At 49.8% G+C, this 20,372-nt stretch overlaps 1 protein-coding gene across 3 annotated transcripts; it reads left to right on the top strand.

The window, feature by feature from the left end:
- Positions 1–1,042: 1,042 nt before the first annotated feature.
- alas1 (aminolevulinate, delta-, synthase 1) lies at positions 1,043–19,600 on the top strand. Of its 3 annotated transcripts, XM_056243105.1 has the most exons (12): positions 1,043–1,185; positions 1,885–2,067; positions 2,355–2,531; positions 5,506–5,616; positions 8,740–8,962; positions 9,077–9,261; positions 15,899–16,078; positions 16,161–16,325; positions 17,106–17,374; positions 18,254–18,416; positions 19,030–19,207; positions 19,457–19,600. In XM_056243105.1, exons 2-11 carry the CDS (start codon positions 1,902–1,904, stop codon positions 19,188–19,190), a joined length of 1,800 nt encoding a protein of 599 aa, XP_056099080.1. In that variant the 5' UTR covers positions 1,043–1,185; positions 1,885–1,901; the 3' UTR covers positions 19,191–19,207; positions 19,457–19,600. The 3 variants fall into 3 exon arrangements, with proteins under 3 accessions (XP_056099080.1, XP_056099082.1, XP_056099081.1); XM_056243107.1 differs by lacking the exons at positions 1,043–1,185; positions 1,885–2,067 and adding an exon at positions 2,109–2,184; XM_056243106.1 differs by lacking the exons at positions 1,043–1,185; positions 1,885–2,067 and adding an exon at positions 2,226–2,301.
- Positions 19,601–20,372: the final 772 nt, after the last annotated feature.

Below are 20,372 nucleotides of genomic sequence, written 5' to 3'. Positions count from 1 at the left end.
CAATAATGTGAACAATTAGGTGTCATAAACATTAACATCATGAATTCTTGTAAAGCTGCTTTGAAACGATGTGCATTGCGAAACGCGGTAATAATAAACTATAATAATAAACTTTATTTTTTTATGGCGCGTTTAGAAGTTTCCTCTCAAAGCGCTTTACAAGAATAAAACACACAAAATGGTACAATGACAGTGAATAGTATTCTGTCTTTTGTACTTCGCGAAGGAAAGAGTCGCTACGTGCCTTTTAAAGTATGAATTTTCATTTTCGATGTGAAATACTCTATGGAAATATTCCTGTAAGAGGGCGTATCGTCAAAATCTGGTATTGCTCAACTTTCTACCTGTACACTCCCTTTTAACAGCATAAAGAAACATTTAGAGACACAAATAAAGGAGTAATCTTTCTACAGGAAATAATAAAGGGTTTTATACTGTAAATAGTTTATGAGATGATGAATACGAGGAAGGAAATAGGTTTTTTTATTTATTATTATTTCTTTTACAAAGAAGAAACAGCACTGCATTGAATACATTAACAAAAAAATAACAAAATAAATAAATAATAATAATAATAAATAAATACAATTTATGACATGAACTATAGCTCCTCAACAAGTAGGAAAACATGTGCATAGTTCTTAAGAAATGTGTTGTTCTTACTGTTATCGATGAGTTTAAGAGATTTTACAATAAGGGAAATCTCAGCAATAAAGACATCAAATCTAGGCAAAGTCTTGAGAAATTTGTTTTTGTGAATAAAAAATGTACAATGCAACACAAAGAAATTAACAACATTATCAATAGCATAGTCACTCCCTGAAAAATAGAAGACTATATCGTTCAATGAAAAGTTTAAATCACATTTGATAAAATGAGAAAGATAACAACCCAAGCTCTCACGAGGAAGGAAATAGCATAGTCGTGTCGGCTCTGACGGGCAGTATGACGCAAGTCTCGCGATATTTGATGGTTTTATGTGATTCGGTGCGGAGTGTTACGCAAGTCTCGCGATATTTGTTGGTTTGATATAATCCCTGTGCGCCGCTCGCCCTCTCGTTCGTCCTCAGTGCAGGATAACGACACAACGCGCTCATTGCTCACACAAACAGGCGATAAAACACTCTTCATCGACAGCGCGACACTCAGCGATAGAAAGGAGTAATAATCTCGGACATCAGTGAGGTGAGTGAGGGGTTTGTTTATTAAAGAGTCGCGGCTTCATTGACGGTCGCGTCGCGCTCCTACACGAGCTTTAAATCTCCAAATAGTAGTCGAAGTCTTCATTTTAGCGGAAGATTATCTTCAAATCTAGACGTTATTTCATGATGTGTGTGAAAGCTGCGTGAAGTGAAGTGAGAGTTCAATAGGGAACAAGACAAATGTTCATTCAATAAATACTATTCATCGTTCGAATTCGTCCATTTTTAGTTTGTTTTACATTTATACACATACACACACATTATACATATACACAGTTTTTTTCACACTGGAGAGGTGAGACAGACAGACACATACACACACACACACACACACACACACACACACACACACACACACACACACACTGATCAGAGATCATCATGAGTCACCTGACAGGCTTTTCTCTGAATCACAGTGATCTGAACGAGGAAATTATCAGATTTAAAGGTCTAACTGTGTGTGTGTGTGTGTTGAGTGTACAGCTGAAGGTGTGTTTGGGGTCAGATTACTGTAGAAGTTCAGCATTACAGTGGTTTGATCCCTGTGAGCCGTGATCATGTGATTCAGGCCTTGGCTCTGAGCCAATCGTGTGAGAGTTACAGAAACACGCTCACACACACACACACACACACACACGCCCTCAGAGACAGTGCTGGATCTAACGAGCCTCTTGTGTTTCAGACTCTGGAGGATCATCCATGGACGCCCTTATGCGCTGCCCGTTCCTGTCCCGCGTTCCCCAGGCCTTCCTGCAGCAGACCCGCAAGAGCCTGGTGGCGTACGCCGTGAAGTGTCCCGTCATGATGGAGCTCGCCTCGAGGCCACTGGTGCGCTCCCTCGGGTCCACAACCTCCAGCGGTCACGGTCAGTGTGTGTGTATGAGTGTGTGTGTGTATGAGTGAGTGAAGTGTCCCGTCATGATGGAGCTCGCCTCAAGGCCACTGGTGCGCTCCCTCGGGTCCACAACCTCCAGCGGTCACGGTCAGTGTGTGTGTATGAGTGTGTGTGTGTATGAGTGAGTGAAGTGTCCCGTCATGATGGAGCTCGCCTCAAGGCCACTGGTGCGCTCCCTCGGGTCCACAACCTCTAGCGGTCACGGTCAGTGTGAGTGAGTGAGTTGTGTTTGCTGAAGAGTGTTGTCTCTGCTTCAGATGTGACCGCGGCCCCTGAGGGCCCCGCTCCCCCTGAGGCTCACCCCCCCGCCGGCTCCTCCTCCTCCAAGTGCCCGTTCCTGGCGGCAGAGATGGGCCAGGGCAGCAGTGCTGTGGTGCGGCAGGCCAGCCTGGCTCTACAGGAGGACGTGTCTGAGGTTCGCACCGTGTGCAAAGGTTCGTGAGCACGTGTGTTTTCATGCTCTTCCTTAAGAGGGAACGCGCGTCTGTCGTTTCAGTTCAGACCAATGCAAAGATCAAATGTGATATACTGTAAAAAAAAATCTGTTTAATTTACGGTAAAAAACGTCAGCTGTGGTTGCCAGAAATTTAAAAAATACTGTAGCATCATTATGGGTTTTACAGACTGAACTTAAATTTACAGTAAAAAAAAAACATATTTCAATATTTCATATCTTATATAATGTTCATTTACCGACCCATTGAAGTACTAATTTTTTTTTTTTTTTTTTTTTTTTTTTTTTTTTTTTTATCAGAACAAGGTACATTGAAAGTATACAGTGACATAAACACTATTGAAGGCCTTGCTTTTTCAAAATTTTCACCCACAAATTCCCATCCTAACACAACTTCCCCCCCCCCAAAAAAAAGGAAAAAAAAAAAGAGAAAAAAAAAGAGAAGAAAAAAAAAAATCAATAGGGGGGGGTTTGTTTAATAATCAAATTATTTTAAAGAGGGAGGAGTATATTCTTCTCAAAATAGTTTATTAAAGGGTCCCATGTTTTGTAAAATGTTCTGGTTGATCCCCTGAGAAAATATTTAATTTTTTCAGTTTTTAGAAACATCATTAGATCACTAAGCCATGCTGACATAGTAGGTGGATTGTGTGATTTCCACTCTAGGAGAATTCTTCTTCTAGCTATTAATGTGGCAAAAGCCAGGGCATTCTCTTTATTTTTAGCTATTTGGAAGTCGTCGCCTCTAACTCCAAACAAAGCCATTATTGGGTTAGGGTGAATATTTAATTTAAAAGCTGAGTTTAAAATCTCAAAGACTGAAATCCAAAATTGTCTCAGTTTAGGACATGACCAAAACATATGGGTTAGATCTCCCTTTGATGCCTTGCAGCGGTCACACGTTTCCTCTATATTTGGGTACATTTTAGCCAATTTTGTTTTACTATAATGAATACGGTAGAGAACTTTCATTTGAATCAGATTGAGTCTTGCACAAGATGAAGTCCCATTTACTCGATCAACAGCTCTAACCCAGGTGTCTTCAGATATGTCGATTCCTAACTCTCCTATCCATTCTGTTTTGATCTTTTCTATTGATACATTTTGGAACGACATGATCAGGTTGTATATTTTTGAAATGGATCCCTTAAGGTGCGAAGGGACCCTCAGAACTAAATCTAAATGCGACTCAGAGGGCAATTGTGGAAACACAGAGCAGTGGGCTTGGATAAAGTGGCGAACCTGAAGAAATCGAAAAAAATCTGAGTTTTGAAGACTAAATTTTTTAACAAGGTCATTGTAACTAGCAAAATTATTATCAATAAAAAAGTCACTACATTTAACTAGGCCTAGGTGCTGCCATTGCTTGAAAGTAGAATCTAGCTTGGCAGCTGGGAAAAGATGATTATTACATATGGGGCTTTCCAAGGAAAAATCTGTGAGTTGAAATGCTTGTCTAAACTGGTTATATACTTTGAGAGTCGAAATTACAACTGGACTTGAGGAGAATTGCAATGGTGAGAATGGTAACTTCATTGTAATCAGCACAGCAAGTGATGTTGACTCGCATGATTTAGCTTCTGCTGCACACCAGTCTGTATGTGGAGACTGGAACCAATAAACGACTTTTTGTAAATTTGCTGCCCAATAATAATTTAACAAATTCGGGAGAGCCAATCCTCCATCCTTTTTTGGTCTCTCAAGAAGCTCTCTACGTATTCTTGGTTTTTTGCCACCCCAAATAAAGGAAGACATCAGCCTATTAGTTGACTGAAAAAAGGACTTTGGCAGGAAAATTGGAAGACTCTGAAACAAATACAATAATCTGGGTAGCACATTCATTTTAACACAATTGGTTTTACCAGCTAGAGACAAATATATAACACTCCATCGTTGGAAGTCAGATTCAAGTTTTTTAAGTATGGGGCTGTAATTTGCTTTAAACAGATCAGTGTATGAACGAGTAATATTAATTCCTAAGTATTTAAATACTGATTTTGATATGCAAAAGGGCAAGTCTGTATCCATAATCTGATCTGCCAAATGGTTTATAGGGAAGCATATACTTTTAGAAAAGTTTAGTTTATAACCTGAAAAGACCCCGTAGTCTTTAAATATCTTCACAATCTGAGAGGCACATGACAGCGGATTAGTTACATATAACAATAGATCGTCAGCATATAAAGAAACTTTATACTCGACATTCATTCTTTTAATACCACTAATAGACTGTGAGGTTCTAATTACTGATGATAGTGGCTCTATAGCCAAAACAAATAGTAAAGGGCTAAGGGGACAACCTTGCCGTGTACCTCTAGACAGAGAGAAATATGAAGTACTAATTTTGAAGACGGATTTTACCAATTTAATACACTGACAACCACCAATCACAGTGGAGATGAGTCACATGATGAATCAAAGCTCATCACAAACTGATTTTCCACAAGAAAGTTACTAATATATAGAATCTGCGGTCTCATTCACACACACACTAAACACCATCATGGTAACACACATGAAAATAAAAAAATGCAATAAACATCATTTTAACAACATTAAATGTAACATAAAAACCCTAATGTACATAACCATTTCTTCATAGTTTTTTCTAATCAGTTATTTCAACTAAAGTACATAAAATGTGAAGTTTTTCACTGTAGCATTTTTAGAGTCTTTTACCGTTAAAATCAAGATAATTTTTTACAGTATATAATTAAATTTTTATATATATATATATATATATATATGGACTATGGATTATTGGATCAAGTGTTTTGAATTGTGAGGGTTTTACTTTTATAAAAACGTGTTTCTGTCTAATCTTGTATTATTTGAAGTTGTGTACGTCGTGGTTTTTACAGTCCTTTCACCGTTAGAAGCTCTAGAAGTGAGTAGTCGCTCTGAGTCCCCTGCGCTGTTCGAGCGTCTCCCGTCTGACTGTTACTGTTTTACAGACGTCTCTGCATCTGAGCTGAACTCTAAGATGGGAGGAGACCTCATGAAGAAGCTGATGAAGCAGCGTCCAGCTCGAGTCTCACATCTGCTGCAGGAGAACATGCCCAAGAGTACGTGCTTCTGTCCCATACTGACCACCACTTCCTGTAAACCACTTCCTGTCTGAGGCTTCTGTCCCATACTGACCACAGTGAGGACCACTGCACTGTAAACCGCAGTGACGACCACTGTACTGTAAACCCCAGTGACGACCACTGCACTGTAAACCCCAGTGACGACCACTGCACTGTAAACCCCAGTGACGACCACTGCACTGTAAACCCCAGTGACGACCACTGCACTGTAAACCCCAGTGATGACCACTGTACTGTAATCCCCAGTGACGACCACTGCACTGTAAACCCCATTGACGACCACTGCACTGTAAACCCCAGTGACGACCACTGCACTGTAAACCCCAGTGATGACCACTGCACTGTAAACCCCAGTGATGACCACTGTACTGTAATCCCCAGTGACGACCACTGCACTGTAAACCCCAGTGATGACCACTGTACTGTAAACCCCAGTGATGACCACTGTACTGTAATCCCCAGTGATGACCACTGTACTGTAAACCCCAGTGATGACCACTGTACTGTAATCCTCAGTGACGACCACTGTACTGTAAACCCCAGTGACGACCACTGCACTGTAAACCCCAGTGATGACCACTGCACTGTAAACCCCAGTGATGACCACTGTACTGTAATCCCCAGTGACGACCACTGTACTGTAATCCCCAGTGATGACCACTGTACTGTAAACCCCAGTGATGACCACTGTACTGTAAACCCCAGTGACGACCACTGCACTGTAAACCCCAGTGACGACCACTGCACGGTAAACCCCAGTGATGACCACTGCACTGTAAACCCCAGTGATGACCACTGTACTGTAATCCCCAGTGACGACCACTGCACTGTAAACCCCAGTGACGACCACTGCACTGTAAACCCCAGTGATGACCACTGCACTGTAAACCCCAGTGATGACCACTGTACTGTAATCCCCAGTGACGACCACTGCACTGTAAACCCCAGTGATGACCACTGTACTGTAAACCCCAGTGATGACCACTGCACTGTAAACCGCAGTGATGACCACTGTACTGTAAACAGCAGTGATGACCACTGTACTGTAAACCCCAGTGATGACCACTGTACTGTAAACCCCAGTGATGACCACTGTACTGTAAACCCCAGTGATGACCACTGCACTGTAAACCGCAGTGATGACCACTGTACTGTAAACCCCAGTGATGACCACTGTACTGTAAACCCCAGTGATGACCACTGTACTGTAAACCGCAGTGATGACCACTGTACTGTAAACCCCAGTGATGACCACTGTACTGTAAACCCCAGTGATGACCACTGTACTGTAAACCCCAGTGACGACCACTGTACCGTAAACCCCAGTGATGACCACTGTACTGTAAACCGCAGTGATGACCACTGCACTGTAAACCCCAGTGATGACCACTGTACTGTAAACCGAAGTGATGACCACTACCGCAGTGATGACCACTACCGCAGTGATGACCACTGTACTGTAAACCCCAGTGATGACCACTGTACTGTAAACCGCAGTGATGACCACTACCGCAGTGATGACCACTACCGCAGTGATGACCACTGTACTGTAAACCCCAGTGATGACCACTGTACTGTAAACCGCAGTGATGACCACTGTACTGTAAACCGCAGTGACGACCACTGTAATGTAAACCCCAGTGATGACCACTGTACTGTAAACCGCAGTGATGACCACTGTACTGTAAACCCCAGTGATGACCACTGTACTGTAAACCGCAGTGATGACCACTGTACTGTAAACCGCAGTGATGACCACTGTACTGTAAACCGCAGTGATGACCACTGTACTGTAAACCGCAGTGATGACCACTGTACTGTAAACCGCAGTGACGACCACTGTAATGTAAACCCCAGTGATGACCACTGTACTGTAAACCGCAGTGATGACCACTGTACTGTAAACCGCAGTGATGACCACTGTACTGTAAACCGCAGTGATGACCACTGTACTGTAAACCCCAGTGATGACCACTGTACAGTAAACCCCAGTGATGACCACTGTACAGTAAACCGCAGTGATGACCACTGTACTGTAAACCGCAGTGATGACCACTGTACTGTAAACCCCAGTGATGACCACTGTACTGTAAACCCCAGTGATGACCACTGTACTGTAAACCCCAGTGATGACCACTGTACTGTAAACCGCAGTGATGACCACTGTACTGTAAACCCCAGTGATGACCACTGTACTGTAAACCCCAGTGATGACCACTGTACTGTAAACCGCAGTGATGACCACTGTACTGTAAACCGCAGTGATGACCACTGTACTGTAAACCGCAGTGATGACCACTGTACTGTAAACCCCAGTGACGACCATGGTACTGTAAACCCCAGTGACGACCACTGCACTGTAATCCCCAGTGACGACCACTGTACTGTAATCCCCAGTGACGACCACTGTACTGTAATCCCCAGTGACCACCACTGTACTGTAATCCCCAGTGACGACCACTGTACTGTAAACCGCAGTGACGACCACTGTACTGTAAACCCCAGTGACGACCACTGTACTGTAATCCCCAGTGACCACCACTGTACTGTAATCCCCAGTGACGACCACTGTACTGTAAACCGCAGTGACGACCACTGTACTGTAAACCCCAGTGATGACCACTGTACTGTAATCCCCAGTGACGACCACTGTACTGTAATCCCCAGTGACGACCACTGTACTGTAAACCCCAGTGACGACCACTGTACTGTAATCCTCAGTGACGACCACTGTACTGTAAACCGCAGTGACGACCACTGTACTGTAAACCGCAGTGATGACCACTGTACTGTAAACCGCAGTGATGACCACTGTACTGTAATCCCCAGTGATGACCACTGTACTGTAATCCCCAGTGATGACCACTGTACTGTAATCCCCAGTGATGACCACTGTACTGTAAACCGCAGTGACGACCACTGTACTGTAAACCGCAGTGACGACCACTGTACTGTAAACCGCTGTGACGACCACTGTACTGTAAACCGCTGTGACGACCACTGTACTGTAAACCCCAGTGATGACCACTGTACTGTAATCCCCAGTGATGACCACTGTACTTTAAACCTATTCTGAAACGCAGTCCTCTTCTCTTTCAGCCGTGTCCAACTTCCGTTACGACGAGTTCTTTGAGAAGAAGATCGAGGAGAAGAAGGACGATCACACGTATCGTGTGTTTAAGACGGTGAACCGCCGAGCGACAGAGTTCCCGATGGCGGACGATTACTCCGAGTGCCAGTCCTTCAGGAGACACGTGTCCGTGTGGTGCAGCAACGACTACCTGGGGATGAGCCGCCACCCGCGGGTGCTGCAGACCATCACGTGAGTCTCGCTGCGCAACACAAGCAAACTGAATCGGCTATTTCCAGGACTATGAGAAATGTCGCATTATGACATTATTGCAAAATATAATGGTGTGTTTGTTCTGTCTGACAGGGACACTCTAGCGAAGCACGGGTCTGGGGCCGGAGGGACGCGCAACATCTCTGGGACGAGCAAGTTCCACGTGGACCTGGAGCTGGAGCTGGCCGATCTACACGGCAAGGACGCCGCCCTGCTCTTCACCTCCTGCTTTGTGGCCAACGACTCCACGCTCTTCACGCTCGCCAAGATGTTGCCTGGTAACGCAGAACACGCACCTTTCCAAAGCACAGACACTCAGATTCTTAAATATGCACATCATGAAGTATTTTTTATTTGTAGTGGTGGAACAGATAAAAAAATTCATTGTTCGGGTCATTTACGGTTTTTGAGTCACGGATTACTGTAACTTTGCTTTTCATTTTTTACTTAAAGTTCTTCGAATCTACATCAAAAACTAGCCTAACTGATAAAGTTCAAACATTAATAGAAACAAGTGAACAGTCAGTAATAAACAGAAGACAGAAGACCGAGAGAACACTGGCCGACAGAAGACACTCGTGACCGAACCGAGAGAACACTGGCCGACAGAAGACACTCGTGACCAAACCGAGAGAACACTGGCCGACAGAAGACACTCGTGCCGAACCGAGAGAACACTGGCCGACAGAAGACACTCGTGACCGAACCGAGAGAACACTGGCCGACAGACGACACTCGTGACCGAACCGAGAGAACACTGGCCGACAGAAGACACTCGTGCCGAACCGAGAGAACACTGGCCGACAGAAGACACTCGTGACCGAACCGAGAGAACACTGGCCGACAGAAGACACTCGTGCCGAACCGAGAGAACACTGGCCGACAGAAGACACTCGTGACAGAACCGAGAGAACACTGGCCGACAGAAGACACTCGTGCCGAACCGAGAGAACACTGGCCGACAGAAGACACTCGTGACCGAACCGAGAGAACACTGGCCGACAGAAGACACTCGTGCCGAACCGAGAGAACACTGGCCGACAGAAGACACTCGTGACCGAACCGAGAGAACACTGGCCGACAGAAGACACTCGTGCCGAACCGAGAGAACACTGGCCGACAGAAGACACTCGTGACCGAACCGAGAGAACACTGGCCGACAGACGACACTCGTGACCGAACCGAGAGAACACTGGCCGACAGAAGACACTCGTGCCGAACCGAGAGAACACTGGCCGACAGAAGACACTCGTGACCGAACCGAGAGAACACTGGCCGACAGAAGACACTCGTGCCGAACCGAGAGAACACTGGCCGACAGAAGACACTCGTGACAGAACCGAGAGAACACTGGCCGACAGAAGACACTCGTGCCGAACCGAGAGAACACTGGCCGAAAGAAGACACTCGTGCCGAACCGAGAGAACACTGGCCGACAGAAGACACTCGTGACAGAACCGAGAGAACACTGGCCGACAGGAGACACTCGTGACAGAACCGAGAGAACACTGGCCGACAGAAGACACTCGTGACAGAACCGAGAGAACACTGGCCGACAGGAGACACGCGTGCCGAACCGAGAGAACACTGTCCGACAGGAGACACGCGTGCCGAACCGAGAGAACACTGGCCGACAGGAGACACGCGTGCCGAACCGAGAGAACACTGGCCGACAGGAGACACGCGTGCCTAACCGAGAGAACACTGGCCGACAGGAGACACTCGTGCCGAACCGAGAGAACACTGGCCGACAGGAGACACGCGTGCCGAACCAAGAGAACACTGGCCGACAGAAGACACTCGTGCCGAACCGAGAGAACACTGGCCGACAGGAGACACTCGTGCCGAACCGAGAGAACACTGGCCGACAGGAGACACGCGTGCCGAACCGAGAGAACACTGGCCGACAGACGACACTCGTGACGAACCGAGAGAACACTGGCCGACAGACGACACTCGTGACAGAACCGAGAGAACACTGGCCGACAGAAGACACTCGTGCCGAACCGAGAGAACACTGGCCGACAGAAGACACTCGTGCCGAACCGAGAGAACACTGGCCGACAGAAGACACTCGTGCCGAACCGAGAGAACACTGGCCGACAGAAGACACTCGTGACCGAACCGAGAGAACACTGGCCGACAGAAGACACTCGTGACCGAACCGAGAGAACACTGGCCGACAGAAGACACTCGTGCCGAACCGAGAGAACACTGGCCGACAGAAGACACTCGTGACCGAACCGAGAGAACACTGGCCGACAGAAGACACTCGTGCCGAACCGAGAGAACACTGGCCGACAGAAGACACTCGTGCCGAACCGAAGACACTCGTGCCGAACCGAGAGAACACTGGCCGACAGAAGACACTCGTGCCGAACCGAGAGAACACTGGCCGACAGAAGACACTCGTGACCGAACCGAGAGAACACTGGCCGACAGAAGACACTCGTGACCGAACCGAGAGAACACTGGCCGACAGAAGACACTCGTGCTGAACCGAGAGAACACTGGCCGACAGAAGACACTCGTGACCGAACCGAGAGAACACTGGCCGACAGAAGACACTCGTGCCGAACCGAGAGAACACTGGCCGACAGAAGACACTCGTGCCGAACCGAGAGAACACTGGCCGACAGAAGACACTCGTGCCGAACCGAGAGAACACTGGCCGACAGAAGACACTCGTGACCGAACCGAGAGAACACTGGCCGACAGAAGACACTCGTGCCGAACCGAGAGAACACTGGCCGACAGACGACACTCGTGCCGAACCGAGAGAACACTGGCCGACAGAAGACACTCGTGACAGAACCGAGAGAACACTGGCCGACAGACGACACTCGTGACCGAACCGAGAGAACACTGGCCGACAGAAGACACTCGTGCCGAACCGAGAGAACACTGGCCGACAGAAGACACTCGTGACCGAACCGAGAGAACACTGGCCGACAGAAGACACTCGTGCCGAACCGAGAGAACACTGGCCGACAGAAGACACTCGTGCCGAACCGAGAGAACACTGGCCGACAGACGACACTCGTGCCGAACCGAGAGAACACTGGCCGACAGGAGACACTCGTGCCGAACCGAGAGAACACTGGCCGACAGAAGACACTCGTGACAGAACCGAGAGAACACTGGCCGACAGAAGACACTCGTGCCGAACCGAGAGAACACTGGCCGACAGAAGACACGCGTGCCGAACCGAGAGAACACTGGCCGACAGAAGACACGCGTGCCGAACCGAGAGAACACTGGCCGACAGAAGACACTCGTGACAGAACCGAGACGACACTGGCCGACAGAAGACACGCGTGCCGAACTGAGAGATCACTGGCCGACAGGAGACACGCGTGCCGAACCGAGAGAACACTGGCCGACAGGAGACATGCGTGCCTAACCGAGAGAACACTGGCCGACAGAAGACACTCGTGCCGAACCGAGAGAACACTGGCCGACAGAAGACACGCGTGCCGAACCGAGAGAACACTGGCCGACAGAAGACACTCGTGACAGAACCGAGAGAACACTGGCCGACAGGAGACACGCGTGCCGAACCGAGAGATCACTGGCCGACAGGAGACACGCGTGCCGAACCGAGAGAACACTGGCCGACAGGAGACACGCGTGCCGAACCGAGAGAACACTGGCCGACAGGAGACACGCGTGCCGAACCGAGAGAACACTGGCCGACAGGAGACACGCGTGCCGAACCGAGAGAACACTGGCCGACAGGAGACACGCGTGCCGAACCGAGAGAACACTGGCCGACAGAAGACACTCGTGACAGAACCGAGAGAACACTGGCCGACAGACGACACTCGTAACAGAACCGAGAGAACACTGGCCGACAGAAGACACTCGTGCCGAACCGAGAGAACACTGGCCGACAGAAGACACTCGTGCCGAACCGAGAGAACACTGGCCGACAGAAGACACTCGTGCCGAACCGAGAGAACACTGGCCGACAGAAGACACGCGTGCCGAACCGAGAGAACACTGGCCGACAGAAGACACGCGTGCCGAACCGAGAGAACACTGGCCGACAGAAGACACTCGTGACAGAACCGAGAGAACACTGGCCGACAGAAGACACTCGTGCCGAACCGAGAGAACACTGGCCGACAGAAGACACTCGTGCCGAACCGAGAGAACACTGGCCGACAGAAGACACTCGTGACCGAACCGAGAGAACACTGGCCGACAGAAGACACTCGTGCCGAACCGAGAGAACACTGGCCGACAGAAGACACTCGTGACCGAACCGAGAGAACACTGGCCGACAGAAGACACTCGTGCCGAACCGAGAGAACACTGGCCGACAGAAGACACTCGTGCCGAACCGAGAGAACACTGGCCGACAGAAGACACTCGTGCCGAACCGAGAGAACACTGGCCGACAGAAGACACTCGTGACCGAACCGAGAGAACACTGGCCGACAGAAGACACTCGTGCCGAACCGAGAGAACACTGGCCGACAGAAGACACTCGTGCCGAACCGAGAGAACACTGGCCGACAGGAGACACTCGTGCCGAACCGAGAGAACACTGGCCGACAGAAGACACTCGTGCCGAACCGAGAGAACACTGGCCGACAGAAGACACTCGTGCCGAACCGAGAGAACACTGGCCGACAGAAGACACTCGTGCCGAACCGAGAGAACACTGGCCGACAGAAGACACTCGTGCCGAACCGAGAGAACACTGGCCGACAGAAGACACTCGTGCCGAACCGAGAGAACACTGGCCGACAGAAGACACTCGTGCCGAACCGAGAGAACACTGGCCGACAGAAGACACGCGTGCCGAACCGAGAGAACACTGGCCGACAGAAGACACTCGTGACGAACCGAGAGAACACTGGCCGACAGGAGACACTCGTGCCGAACCGAGAGAACACTGGCCGACAGGAGACACTCGTGCCGAACCGAGAGAACACTGGCCGACAGAAGACACTCGTGCCGAACCAAGAGAACACTGGCCGACAGGAGACACTCGTGCCGAACCGAGAGAACACTGGCCGACAGAAGACACTCGTGCCGAACCGAGAGAACACTGGCCGACAGAAGACACTCGTGCCAAACCGAGAGAACACTGGCCGACAGAAGACACTCGTGCCGAACCGAGAGAACACTGGCCGACAGAAGACACTCGTGCCGAACCGAGAGAACACTGGCCGACAGAAGACACTCGTGCCGAACCGAGAGAACACTGGCCGACAGAAGACACTCGTGCCGAACCGAGAGAACACTGGCCGACAGAAGACACTCGTGCCGAACCGAGAGAACACTGGCCGACAGACGACACTCGTGCCGAACCGAGAGAACACTGGCCGACAGAAGACACGCGTGCCGAACCGAGAGAACACTGGCCGACAGAAGACACTCGTGCCGAACCGAGAGAACACTGGCCGACAGACGACACTCGTGCCGAACCGAGAGAACACTGGCCGACAGAAGACACTCGTGCCGAACCGAGAGAACACTGGCCGACAGAAGACACTCGTGACGAACCGAGAGAACACTGGCCGACAGAAGACACTTGTGCCGAACCGAGAGAACACTGGCCGACAGACGACACTCGTGCCGAACCGAGAGAACACTGGCCGACAGGAGACACTCGTGCCGAACCGAGAGAACACTGGCCGACAGACGACACTCGTGCCGAACCGAGAGAACACTGGCCGACAGACGACACTCGTGCCGAACCGAGAGAACACTGGCCGACAGGAGACACTCGTGCCGAACCGAGAGAACACTGGCCGACAGACGACACTCGTGCCGAACCGAGAGAACACTGGCCGACAGAAGACACTCGTGCCGAACCGAGAGAACACTGGCCGACAGAAGACACTCGTGACAGAACCGAGAGAACACTGGCCGACAGGAGACACTCGTGACGAACCGAGAGAACACTGGCCGACAGACGACACTCGTGCCGAACCGAGAGAACACTGGCCGACAGGAGACACTCGTGCCGAACCGAGAGAACACTGGCCGACAGACGACACTCGTGCCGAACCGAGAGAACACTGGCCGACAGAAGACACTCGTGCCGAACCGAGAGAACACTGGCCGACAGAAGACACGCGTGCCGAACCGAGAGAACACTGGCCGACAGAAGACACTCGTGCCGAACCGAGAGAACACTGGCTGACAGGAGACACTCGTGCCGAACCGAGAGAACACTGGCCGACAGAAGACACGCGTGCCTAACCGAGAGAACACTGGCCGACAGGAGACACTCGTGCCGAACCGAGAGAACACTGGCCGACAGGAGACACTCGTGCCGAACCGAGAGAACACTGGCTGACAGGAGACACTCGTGACGAACCGAGAGAACACTGGCCGACAGGAGACACTCGTGACAGAACCGAGAGAACACTGGCCGACAGAAGACACTCGTGACAGAACCGAGAGAACACTGGCCGACAGAAGACACTCGTGACAGAACCGAGAGAACACTGGCCGACAGGAGACACTCGTGACAGAACCGAGAGAACACTGGCCGACAGAAGACACTCGTGCCGAACCGAGAGAACACTGGCCGACAGAAGACACTCGTGCCGAACCGAGAGAACACTGGCCGACAGACGACACTCGTGACAGAACCGAGAGAACACTGGCCGACAGAAGACACTCGTGCCGAACCGAGAGAACACTGGCCGACAGAAGACACTCGTGCCGAACCGAGAGAACACTGGCCGACAGGAGACACTCGTGACGAACCGAGGAGCCGATCCGTAGAGCCGATCCGTACGCATCACGATCAATCCTTTCATCCCTAGTTATTTGCAATAAGTAACTTGTCCAGAAACAATGAGATTTATTATCATAAAAACAGGCTTTATTTCCTTTTTTAAATCCTTTGTATGGATAGTTCTCTGAGATTCTCCATATTTCTGTCCTTAGGCTGCGAGATCTATTCGGACGCAGGGAACCACGCCTCGATGATCCAGGGCATCAGGAACAGCGGCGCCAAGAAGTTCATCTTCCGGCACAACGACGCCTCACACCTGCGGCGGCTCCTGGAGCAGTCGGACCCCGCGCGCCCGAAGATCGTGGCGTTCGAGACGGTGCACTCGATGGACGGTCAGTGCGCGCCTCAGGGGATCTGGTGCAGGGTCAGTGCTTCAGCAGCTCACGAGTGTGTGTGTGTGTGTGTGTGTGTCAGGCGCTGTGTGTCCGCTGGAGGAGATGTGTGACGTCGCTCATGAGTTCGGCGCCATCACATTCGTGGACGAGGTCCATGCGGTGGGACTGTACGGGCCCCGAGGAGGAGGCATCGGGGACCGGGACGGGGTGATGCACAAGATGGATATCATCTCCGGCACGCTGGGTGAGTGTGTGTGTGTGTGTGAGATCTCCTGTTGCCTAGAGACCAGCACTCTTGTGTTGCTCGGCTGGAGTTTCCCTGAAGGCTGATTGGATGGGTGTCAGCGGGTCACGACAGAAGGTGTGTGTGTGTGTGTGAGAGAGAGTGTCAGTGGGTCACGACAGGCGCGCAGAGCTCATAAACACACCTCAGTAAATCCTTTCTTCCTGTAATCGGTCAGATCTAGACTTGGCCTAGAAACATGCGAGACGATGAGCAGTGTGTGGAGCCGGACTCTAAGCTGAGAACACAACACACTCCTCATGTCTCACAGCAGCCCATGTTTCCAGTGTTTGTTAGTAGAGCTGCACTATTTGGCCAAAATTGTGATTTATATATCGTTATTGCTATATAACAACTATTATGATTGTTGTTATTACATTATGAAATTATAACAATTACTAAATGAAAACAATATAAGATATACTACTATTGTAATATTTCACTATAAATTAAAACAATTGAGTATTTAAGAAAAATATAATAAAGTTAATAATTTTTTACTTTATAACTGTAAAATTATAATTCCAAAATGTATGGCTTTATTTCTTCGCTCTAAAACATGTTAAATGAAATCACAGCCTTTGTGGTTTGATGATGTCACTAAGCCGGTATAGTTTCGAACCTCTGATTAACCCTTCATTAACCCTTCATTAACCGCGTCTCCGTGACCCGTGTCTGATCATGTGATCTTGCTCAGTCTTGCTCTTCTGTGTGCTGAGTGTGTGTCGTGTGTGTCCGCAGGGAAAGCGTTCGGCTGTGTGGGCGGCTACATTGCTAGCACTAACGCGCTGGTGGACACGGTGCGCTCGTACGCCGCGGGCTTCATCTTCACGACATCACTTCCTCCCATGCTCCTCGCCGGCGCGCGCCAGTCCATCCAGATCCTGAAGAGCGAGGAGGGCCGATCGCTACGACTCAAACACCAGCGCAACGTCAAGCTCCTGCGCCAGATGCTGATGGACACCGGCCTCCCCGTGGTGCCCTGCCCGAGCCACATCATCCCTGTGCGGGTGCGTACACACACACACACACACACACACACACACACACACCCACACACACACACACTGCCCGAGCCACATCATCCCTGTGCGGGTGCGTACACACACACACACACACACACACACACACACACACACACACCACACACACACACACTGCCCGAGCCACATCATCCCTGTGCGGGTGCGTACACACACACACACACACACACACACACACACACACACACACACACTGCCCGAGCCACATCATCCCTGTGCGGGTGCGTACACACACACACACACACACACACACACACACACACACTGCCCGAGCCACATCATCCCTGTGCGGGTGCGTACACACACACACACACACACACACACACACACACACACTGCCCGAGCCACATCATCCCTGTGCGGGTGCGTACACACACACACACACACACACATACACACTGCCCGAGCCACATCATCCCTGTGCGGGTGCGTACACACACACACACATACACACTGCCCGAGCCACATCATCCCTGTGCGGGTGCGTACACACACACACACACACACACACACACACTGCCCGAGCCACATCATCCCTGTGCGGGTGCGTACACACACACACACACACACACACACACACACTGCCCGAGCCACATCATCCCTGTGCGGGTGCGTACACACACATACACACTGCCCGAGCCACATCATCCCTGTGCGGGTGCGTACACACACATACACACTGCCCGAGCCACATTATCCCTGTGCGGGTGCGTACACACACACACACACACACACACTGCCCGAGCCACATCATCCCTGTGCGGGTGCGTACACTCACACACACACACACACACACACACACACACGTGTGCTGACTGAACGCTCACACACACATCTGTGCTTCAGGTTGCAGATGCTGAGAAGAACACGGAGATCTGTGACCTCATGATGAGCCGCTACAACATCTACGTCCAGGCGATCAACTACCCGACGGTGTCCCGCGGAGAGGAGCTCCTGCGCATCGCGCCCACGCCACACCACACACCGCAGATGATGCAGTACTTCGTGGGTGAGTGTGTGTGTGTGTGTGTGTGTGTGTGTGTTTGTGAAACTGCGAACACACCAGTTATCAGAGTTAAACACGTGTGAGTGTGTGTGTGTGTGTGAGTGGAGCGCAGCACTGAGTTCATGTACACGCCAGCAGCTCGTGCTCATCTCAGTCGCAGTGCATGCTGGGTCTTTAGTCTCATCTCAGGTGTTCAGGAACTAAACCTGCAACATCTGACAAACTTGTAATGAGAAGTTCATACAAATATCCAAGGGTATGATCCAGCTTTCCTTCCTCCGCTCAAGCGTATATCACTGGGTATCAGTCTGAAAGAGGAGAGCGAAGTCTTGGTCATCGTGTCCTGTCAGTGGTTCCCCACAGCTTCTGCTGCACTCTATCTGGACCATTTTGTTTTAATGGCTTATTTTGTACTAATCTATTTACCTTTTTTAGAGTTTGAAAGGTACTAAAGATATTGTCTGATAAGTGAGATCTCTCATTGTTGTCCTTGAAAGCCAAAAAAGTAGTTCTTGGAAGTCCTGGAATTAAATTTTACAGTGTCTGTACGTGTTCATGAATGAAGTCAGCCATAATGATCAGTGTAGTGATTGTGTGTTTGTGTTGTGTTGTGCAGATAAGCTGAGGCACACGTGGACAGAGGCGGGTCTGGAGCTCAAGCCGGTCTCTTCTGCTCAGTGTAACATCTGCCATCAGCCGCTGCACCTCCAGCTGATGAGCGAGCGCGAGAAATCCTTCTTCAGCGGCCTTAGCCAGCCCATATCGGCCCGCGGCTGACACACACACACACACACCTCAGTCAGCCCGTATCGGCCCACGGCTGACACACACACACACCTCAGTCAGCCCGTATCGCCCCTCGGCTGACACACACACACACACACACACACACACACACCTCAGTCAGCCCGTATCGCCCCTCGGCTGACACACACACACACACACACACACACACCTCAGTCAGCCCGTATCGCCCCTCGGCTGACACACACACACACACACACACCTCAGTCAGCCCGTATCGCCCCTCGGCTGACACACACACACACACACACACCTCAGTCAGCCCGTATCGCCCCTCGGCTGACTATCATCCATCCAATCCAGAGAATACATATTTAGACCACTTGATTTGTGTATTGATGTATTTTGTTAATGAAGTAAATCTAAAGTATTTTATATTTAAAGATGTTTAACTAGTGTAAGCCAGTTTTATTCATATTTGATCCATCAATCACTCAAGCATTACTCTGATGTACTTCACAGGTTTAAATAAACTGATAATGCTTATATTTGATGTTTATTGTGGTTTGTTTGTGCTTCTGCTGAATCGCTGCTGGGTCGTTGCATAAACTGCCTGGCCTAGCCTTACGTGTTAGTCATATAATAGTGTTTTGCTTCGAAACTGGTCATAACTTTAAGCCAGTTATATAGAGTCGGTTATATAGAGTGCCAGACTAATATTGTGCAACTGCCCTGTTTCCTGCGCTCACACAATAGGGAAGTGAATGTGACTGTTATGGATCATGTTCATAACCGACCCTGGCACACTAACCTACATCTGCGCTGACGTGTTGTCCAGGAGTGGGTCATGTGGAAAACGACACTGTCCAGATGAGCACAGAGAGAGTGTGTGAGACGTCACTATCTCCATCTGACCCACATGTGGCCAGTGTTGGGAACAGGGGCGGAGTGGCAATCGGGAGAGTCGGGAGTTTTCCCGGTGGGCCGGTAGTGTTTCGAGGCCCGCGAGGGCCGGTCTGATAATAGTTATCCCATGTGAAGTGTTATAGCCATGCGCACTTGAGGGCCAAGCAAGGGAAAAAAACCCCGTTTTTTCCCGTTTTCGATAACGGAGCGTATATTTGCACTAAGTGCCTGTCTTTTTACCAAAAAGACGCCAGTCATGAAATAGCTACAGTGGCGTAGGTCGTAGGGTGTGTAGTGCATGAAAGCAGC

The sequence above is a fragment of the Rhinichthys klamathensis genome, unplaced genomic scaffold (genome assembly GCF_029890125.1).
Source record: "Rhinichthys klamathensis goyatoka isolate OS25496 unplaced genomic scaffold, OSU_Roscu_1.1 h1tg000778l_1, whole genome shotgun sequence".
In the NCBI taxonomy this organism is placed as follows: Eukaryota; Metazoa; Chordata; class Actinopteri; order Cypriniformes; family Leuciscidae; genus Rhinichthys; species Rhinichthys klamathensis.
This window is presented reverse-complemented; position numbering and strand designations above follow the sequence as displayed.

Excerpts from the sequence above, each read along its gene's own strand:
- alas1 (XM_056243105.1), top strand. The coding sequence starts at position 1,902 with ATGGACGCCCTTATGCGCTGCCCGTTCCTGTCCCGCGTTCCCCAGGCC. Across the intron at positions 9,262-15,898 it reads GCTCGCCAAGATGTTGCCTG|GCTGCGAGATCTATTCGGAC; the intron begins GTAACGCAGAAC and ends TTCTGTCCTTAG. Across the intron at positions 16,326-17,105 it reads TATCATCTCCGGCACGCTGG|GGAAAGCGTTCGGCTGTGTG; the intron begins GTGAGTGTGTGT and ends GTGTGTCCGCAG.